We start from the raw sequence: 7,601 nt of genomic DNA, 5'->3' as shown, positions 1-7,601 counted from the left end.
GGAAAACACTCCGATGTTTTTCCCAAATTTATCAACCAATTCGTACGAATTTGTTCCCCGTTTGGCGATTATTTTGCATGCAACATAACTCGGGCCTAATTTCGCATTGAACGAATCCGCTGCTGACGATTGGGCAAAACTTTTCTTATATACTTCCTGACCTATCTCGTATGTTGGGGCTTTGCTATTGGACCTCAAATTATAGCTTCGTGCGCTCTTTTCGTGAGCTTTTCCTAAATTTTTCACGACTATTTCCCGAATCGCCTGATCTATTTCAATCTTCTTTTCTATTCTGTCCGTATCTCCTGGAACGACAGTGATCCGATCAACCTTATGATCGTCACCTCGCTCTATCATTTCGTGCCCGAACAAAACCTTGTAAGGGGCGAAACCGGTCGACGAGTGGATGGTTGTGTTGATAACATGCTCAACTTGTGAGATCTTCGTATCCCAATTTCTTTGATCTGTTTTAACATAAGTGCGAATGCATTCATTTATGCTCCTGTTGAGCCTTTCCACAGGGTTGGCTTGGCTGTGGTGACGTGCGTTCGTCCAATGCTCTACCCCGTAGCTCGAAAGAAACTCTTTGAACTTTTTACTCAAAAAGGTACTTGCGTTGTCACTGATCAAGAATTCAGGGACCGAATAGCGGCGAAACCATGACTCTTCTACAATCTTTATTGCTACATCGGTTTGAATTTTCTTGACAGGAAACAACAAAGTCCATTTTGAGTATAGGTCCAAAAGTACCAGCAGGTGAGAGTTCCCTTTCTTGCTGCGTGGCAGAGACTGGATGAAATCGATTGCCAATATTTGAAATGGCTTTGTTGTCAATCTTTGATTGCCCATCGGTGGGTGCTGAGATGTGTATGACGGTTTGCATTCTTTGCATGTTGTGCACTTTCCTACAATAGATTTTACTGTTTTTCGCATGTTAGGCCAAAAGTATTTAATTTTAAGTTTATTTAGCAGTTTTTCACAGCCTATATGAAAAGAATTTTCATGTTCATTTTGAACAATCTCTTCACGCAAACTTTCTGGCAAACAAATCTTCCACTCAAACCTATAATCGAGTGTCTCAGTCTGGGTTGGAATGAATTTAAATAACTTGTTGTTTTCTATTTTGTAGTCAATGTGTTCGTCAGGCGAGGACAGAACCGATTGATACAACTTTTGGTACCAGGAATCTGTTACAGCATCAATGGACTCAATGGCTCGAGATAAAGCATCTGGAATGATGTTGTCCCTGCCCCGTCTATGTCGGATTTCCAGATCATAACTTTGCAGTTCAATACTCCAACGACAAAGTCTTGAAGACGAACGCCATTTACCCCGCATAATGTGCGTCAATGCTGAAGCATCGGTCGTAACTACGAATCGTGTCGCTTCAATATACGGGCGGAACTTATCGATGGCCGAAAGCACGGCGAGGCCCTCTTTCTCCGACGCTGCATAAGCTTGCTGGGCCGGAGAGAGCTTTTGCGAGTAGTATGCGACTACTCGTTCCCCCTCTGGGTGGTCCTGTGTCAATATTGCGGCCACGGCCGTATCACTCGCGTCTGTCTGGATATGGAAAGGTAAGTTGAAATTGGGGCTAGCTAACACGGGGGCTGTTATTAAGGCTTCTTTGATTCGATTGAATGAAACTTCCGCTTCACTCGTCCATTTAATTGATTTAGGCTTCTTTTTCAATAGATTTGTTAAGGGTGCTGTCATTTCACTGAATTTGGGTATGAACCGCCTATAATAGTTGGCCATACCCAAAAATCTCCTTAGAGATCGGATCGACGTTGGACGTTCGTAGTTAACAATCGGTTCTATTCTTTCGGGGTTGGGTTTGAGACCTTCACTCGTTAGCATATATCCCAAGTATGTTAACTCACGAACTCCAAACTGCGATTTTTTTAAATTTATCGAAAGATTGGCCTCCCTAAGCCGCCTAGCCACTTCTCTGAGTGTTTCTAAATGCTCCTCGAACGTTTCGTTAGCAACCACAATGTCGTCGAGATAAACGAAGACATTGGGTTCTAACTCTCCGAACCCTAACACAGTATCCATCAATCTCACCAAGCCTGCTGCGCTGTTTACTCCCCCAAAGAAAAGCCGTTTGAATTGAAATAGCCCCCTTCCCATCACCGAGAAGGCAGTATACTTTCGTGAACTAGGATCAAGCGGTATTTGCAGAAATGCTTTCGACAAGTCAATTGTCGATAAATACTTGCTTGATCCTAATCGACTTAGTATTCTGTCTTGGTGTGGGAGAGGATAGGCGTCTCGCTTAGTTCGTTCATTTAAGCGACGTGCATCTAAGCACAGCCGCACCTCCCCTGACGGTTTCAACACCGCCACCGTGGCCAAAGCCCAGTCACTCTTACTCGGTTCTATGACATCTTGAGCCAACATGTTGTCTAACTCTTGGTTTATTTTGGCTTGCATTTTCGGAGAAGTTGGATAGGGATTCAACCTAATCGGAGGAGAGTTTTTATACTCTTCTTTTAACTCAATTTTGTGGGTTATCAAGTGAGTGGTTTCTAAAATTTCCCCTTCAACAGCAACTTTAAATATTTTTTTTACTCCCTCTAATAGCTCCTTTTCATTTTCAGATAGATGGTTTGCTGTGAGATCAGTTTCGAGCTCATCTTCCAGAGAATTAAGTTCTGCCAACTCGCGGTTATCCTGTAATGTCGGAATAACTTTAAAAGCTTTCCAAAAGTCTTCGTATCCCAGAATCAAACCTCGTTTCAGTTTGGGAGCAACCAAAGTTGGAATTATATGGGTTTCTTGATTAAATGTTATTGGCAGGTTCACGTACCCCACTATTTCTAATGCTTCTCCCGAAGCTACCTTTAGAGCAACATTGCTTGGAAAAAGCTTCAATTTCAACAGCTTTATGAGCTTTTCGGCACCCTTACCTAACACGCTTTTTTGCGCCCCACTATCAAGTAAGCCTATCATGCTGATTCCCAAAACGTTCACTTCTACGAACGGCCTTGCGTCTCCATCCACGGCGATTAATAGTTCTTCCACTTGCTCATCATACTCGGTGTCATAATCGTTATCTGTGATTTGTTCTAATCCATTTTCTTTCAACAAATTTTTCATTTCAGGAGGACTTTGATTCTCATTTTCAGCCACCCCCTCTAGGCTGAACCCTCGACGTTTTTTGCACACCACGGGCATATTTTAGTTAATGTATTCTTAAAACCACAGAGTCTGCAGAATTTTTCTGTTTCTTCTGGGCAATCAGCGTAGTGATGGCCCTTTCTTCTACAATTGTAGCAGGTGCCAATTGGAGGTCTTTGATATTCTTCGATCAAAATTCTAAGCGTGTTTCTAGATGAACCCTGTAGCTCGTTCAGTGGCGTTTCCGATTTGTTTCCCTCGCCACTTGGATCTCTCGCTTTCTCCATCCCCTTATTGGATTTTCCCATTCCCCTCTTCTCTTGAGGATAGGCTTCCCTCTTCGGAGCGACCTGAGAACCTTCTTTAGTTCTCCCTGAAGTTGAGATTTCAGCTACCTGGTTTGTTTTTGACTTATTCGGATACTCAAAGCTTCTGTGGAAACTGCTCCACAAGTTTTCATCGACCATTCTCCCAAATTTCCTTAACTTTGAAATAGTTCTTATCTCAGCCCCTGTCATTGCATTTTTATACTCAAATTTCATATTCCTCCAAATAATCTTAAATCTTCTTCTTTCAGACAAAGGACGACGCATCGATTGGAAAATTTTCGACATGTCATGGAAATAGTCAGCAAAGCGCTCTCCCCGAGCTTGCCGTCGATTGGTGGCTTGAACTTCGAGCTGGAAATCGAGGTCTGGCGGAAGGAACTCACGCTTCAGTTCGGATTTAAGCTCGGGCCACGTTCTGAAATCTCGATTTTCCCACCCATCCATGTACCAATCTTTCGCCCTCCCTGAGAATAAATGGATCGCCCCTCTAATCAATTCTCTATCAGAAATCTGTTCAGATCTACACCGCATTTTGACCTCTTTTAAGAATTCTGATAATTTTGTTCCATTATCTCTGCCATCGTATTTAATTCTCCATTCGGAAATTGGAGTTCTTTTCAAAGGGGCCCTTTGCCTTTTTCGATGTCGATATTCACTCCCCTCGGAACAATCAAGTTCCGAGCTGGAATGTGAACTAAAGCTTTTTGATGAATTCGAGTTTGAATCATCTGAGAATTCGGATGAAAAGCTCTTACGTTTAAAGGACCTTCTTCGGTACCTCTGTTCTCTATCGTGACTTCTTTTTCCCTTCCTGCTTCTTTCTTTCATGTCGCTCTCCTCACTCTCGAAACTAATCTTTCTATTTTTCCTGAAGCTTTTAATAGAATCTTTTTTTCGAAGATCTGACGAACGAGACTTGCGCAATTTACTATTGTGCTCCTCAGAATCTGAATTGGAGCTGGACTGAATCGGTAAATTAGGTCTCGATTTTTCGATCCTCTTATTTTCCTGAACTACTTCCCTCTGCTTCTTCTCTTCTTTCTCGAGTTTAGCTGTTTCGCCTCTTTCATTCAGTTTGTGAAACCTTTTCAAGAATGACTTCGTACTTGAATCTGTTTCTGAATTTTGATCTTTGAAGCTATGTTTCATTTCCGAATCTGTTTTAGATATTTTCGGAGATGTGCTTAATTCTTTAATATCGATATCCATTTTGTTGCTTAGCTTTTCATTAAGGTTCGTCAAAAGTTGCTCTAGCCGAGTTTTTCTTTCTATATTCTCCTCTGTTTCTTTCTTGATCTGCTTTTCTCTCTGTATTTCTTTTTCTCTCAACTGTTTTTGCTGTTCTGTCGTCTGGATTACGAAAGTCTTGAAGCTTTTGATTAAATCACTCGCGACCTCTACGTTACCTTCTTCGTACTCTGATAGCTTTTTCAAAATTTCCCTCGATCTAGCAACTGATAATTCTTTTTCTACTTCTTTTCTCCCTTCTGCTCTTCCCTCCTCTTCTGAACTTTCTGAATCCTCAAGATTTATCGCACTCGCCGTTTCGTTTAACAGGTTAATCTCGCTACGCACTTCTTGTAATGCTATGTTCAAATTTACTTTTAGAGAATCGGTTGATATCGTGGATTTATGGGTTGGACCATTCGGAAAATATTTTTGCCAAAGATCGATAGCGTATTGCCCTAGCTCTATGATATCATCACGTACTTGATTCGCTCCGGTGTTGCGTGGAAGCGTCAAGATTCGCGCGCGATAGTGAACCAATCTGGTTGCTAATTTTTCCTTCTGTCTAGCTCCTATATTCGCATTTTTCAACATTCCTCCCATCACCGCTAACTTTTGTCGAATCTGAGTAATTTCCTCTAAAATAGGTTTCCAAGTAGGTGCAAGCGTTACCGTTTCCATACCTCTTTCGACTTTGAGGCGATCTTTGAGCTTTCTTCTCTTAGTGCTCACATGTTCATCTGGATGAAACAACATATTACGACAAAGAAGTTCATGATCCACTTCATCTTCAGTTAAATGCGCAACTTCCATATTCTTATATAGCTCGTGAAGATCCATTCTGAATGGAGCTCTACAATTAACCCTTTAAGCTCCCAAAATAATTCAAAATCAAATAATAAATAAATTTCCAACACTTTGAACAAAAATTTTGAAAAATACTCGCTTTTTATAAATAAACATTAACTTAACCGATCTTTTGAAAATCAAGACCCATTAATTTGTATTTGTGTTAACCTTCTTGCCACAACGTAAATCAATATTTTAAAAATTTAACTATACCAAACCACTTAGAAAATCCACAATGAAAATTATCTGTTTATAGATGGCACGCGCACTAGTAAATAGCACAAAAATGACCATTGAGCAGAATTGTAAAAAAAAATAGCAAATAAAGCGTTATCCGATTCTGCGTTTTACTCTGTACCACCAAAAAAGAAAACTCTGAAATTTTAGCTGGAAAACCTGGACCTATAAATCTCAAAATCTCCACAATTAAAGTTTAACTGCCATCCAGTAAGTCATTTAAATTCGGGCGCCAATTAATACTGTCTAAGTCAGAGGGACCTCGACCAAAGAGCAATCCCCCCAGTTCTTGGTCTAAAGCCACGAGAACTGATCCGGGGTGGGCACTACATCGGCCTCTTTTTAGGCGACTTGACTGGCTCTCGACGGCAACGGAGGCCTTCGAGGGCGGTCTTGGGCAAAGCAGGGACTTTCACTGGATGACAGAAAAACACCGGTCTTCTAGTTAAGTAATTGTATTGTTACAAACCTGTGTAAAGTGTATGGTGTGGTGTGTAAGCCGGCTGGTGCTGGAACGCTGCTACGGCGGGATTAGGCCTGATTTCGTGTGATGGCGGGATTACCGATGAGCGACCTGGCAACTACGACCAGGTGGTTTGGCTAGTACCTTTGGTTGCGGCACTGGTGGTTGACGGTTGGAAGTATGGTAGGAGAATATCGTTTAGGCGAACGACCAGGTGATTTGACTTGGCCGGCTTGGATGCACGACTTTGGATGGCTTGGTTGCTATGTCCACAGATGGTAGAACCTCCCGCTGGCTCAACCTGCGGTGAGCTACACCTACGGTTGACCGGAATAACGTTCGGCTGGAAAGTTCGGGACAAAGCTGGTTGCTCGGTGTGGCGGACCAACCAATCCTTGGTGCTTCCTTGTGGAAGCTGCACCTCAGACAGCCTGGCCTAACCTCACTTTGCTCTGGCTTTCAGCAAAGGGATTAAAATGGGCCCTAGGACAAACAGGTCTTAGAATTGCGTTTAAGGGATAACACTCGCTTTAAGCTACCTGATTTTCGCTTAATTCAAAATATAGCTTTTTTCCACTTTTAACGCACTTTATATTAGAAAACTGTGATGTGGTTGCGATGTGCACAGTTCTGCGTTCTGCAGCGGAAAGGACGTGTATCTATCGCATATCAGCTTGCTGCCCCTTATATTTTTCTTTCATACAAATCTATTTCCGTTTTTCCTTGCTCGTGTCCAACCTTTACCAATAAAAAGGCCTTTTAACCTGTTCCTTGTATGATGTTGCTGTGAGTCTGTAGTTGAAATGTGTCGTGCTTTTAAATTGACCGTTGGGAGTCCCTTGTTAGCTTGTGTGATTTTAGTATTACAATTAATTTCTTTTTATCCAAATATCTAATCAACTAAATTATATTATATGAGACATTTATCGAATAAGGAATGTACAAAAAAGCAAGTCGATATTTTATTAAATATCGAATCTCAATGACTTGACAATTGCCTACATTCAGGAATTAGCTAAGCTTCAGTGGAGTGCGTTCACACCCACCTCCGCTTTTCCTGAGTGTTCTTAATGTGGTGATGTAGGGCAAGACGCTCAACCGGTAACATCCTTTGAAAAAGATATTTTCTCTCAAAAAACCGTGTTAATTCCCGAAAACCTTGTAAAAAAAGCGCGTAAAAAACCTTGGTGTATGAGGAAAGGTCAAAAAGTAGCAGAATTACAGTAAGAAAAATAACAAATATGTGCCTAATTAAAAAACAAAAATAAATTACAAATGTGAAAAAAGGAAAAAATCACAAAAATGCCAAAAAGAACAAAAATTTAAAAATAAAATGAAATGACCTAATACAGAGCAAAATGGAAAAATGATAA

General features: G+C 41.2%; 1 protein-coding gene across 1 annotated transcript; it reads right to left on the bottom strand.

The window, feature by feature from the left end:
• Nucleotides 1–976: 976 nt before the first annotated feature.
• LOC129752031 (uncharacterized) lies at nucleotides 977–7,336 on the bottom strand. The gene is made up of 6 exons (XM_055747820.1): nucleotides 7,275–7,336; nucleotides 6,373–6,545; nucleotides 4,382–5,419; nucleotides 3,272–3,496; nucleotides 1,064–3,059; nucleotides 977–983 (listed from the first exon to the last, which is right to left on the bottom strand). Exons 1-6 carry the CDS (start codon nucleotides 7,334–7,336, stop codon nucleotides 977–979), a joined length of 3,501 nt encoding a protein of 1,166 aa, XP_055603795.1.
• Nucleotides 7,337–7,601: the final 265 nt, after the last annotated feature.

This window comes from Uranotaenia lowii, chromosome 3 (assembly GCF_029784155.1).
Source record: "Uranotaenia lowii strain MFRU-FL chromosome 3, ASM2978415v1, whole genome shotgun sequence".
Lineage (NCBI taxonomy): Eukaryota > Metazoa > Arthropoda > Insecta > Diptera > Culicidae > Uranotaenia > Uranotaenia lowii.
This window is presented reverse-complemented; position numbering and strand designations above follow the sequence as displayed.

Bases quoted from the DNA above. Each gene is read 5' to 3' on its own strand.
- LOC129752031 (XM_055747820.1), bottom strand. From the start codon at position 7,336: ATGTTACCGGTTGAGCGTCTTGCCCTACATCACCACATTAAGAACACT. The intron at 6,546-7,274 runs GTGGGTGTGAAC...GGTCAACCGTAG, and splicing joins AACACTCAGGAAAAGCGGAG to GTGTAGCTCACCGCAGGTTG. The intron at 3,497-4,381 runs GTAAATTGCGCA...TCTCAACTTCAG, and splicing joins AGATTCTGAGGAGCACAATA to GGAGAACTAAAGAAGGTTCT.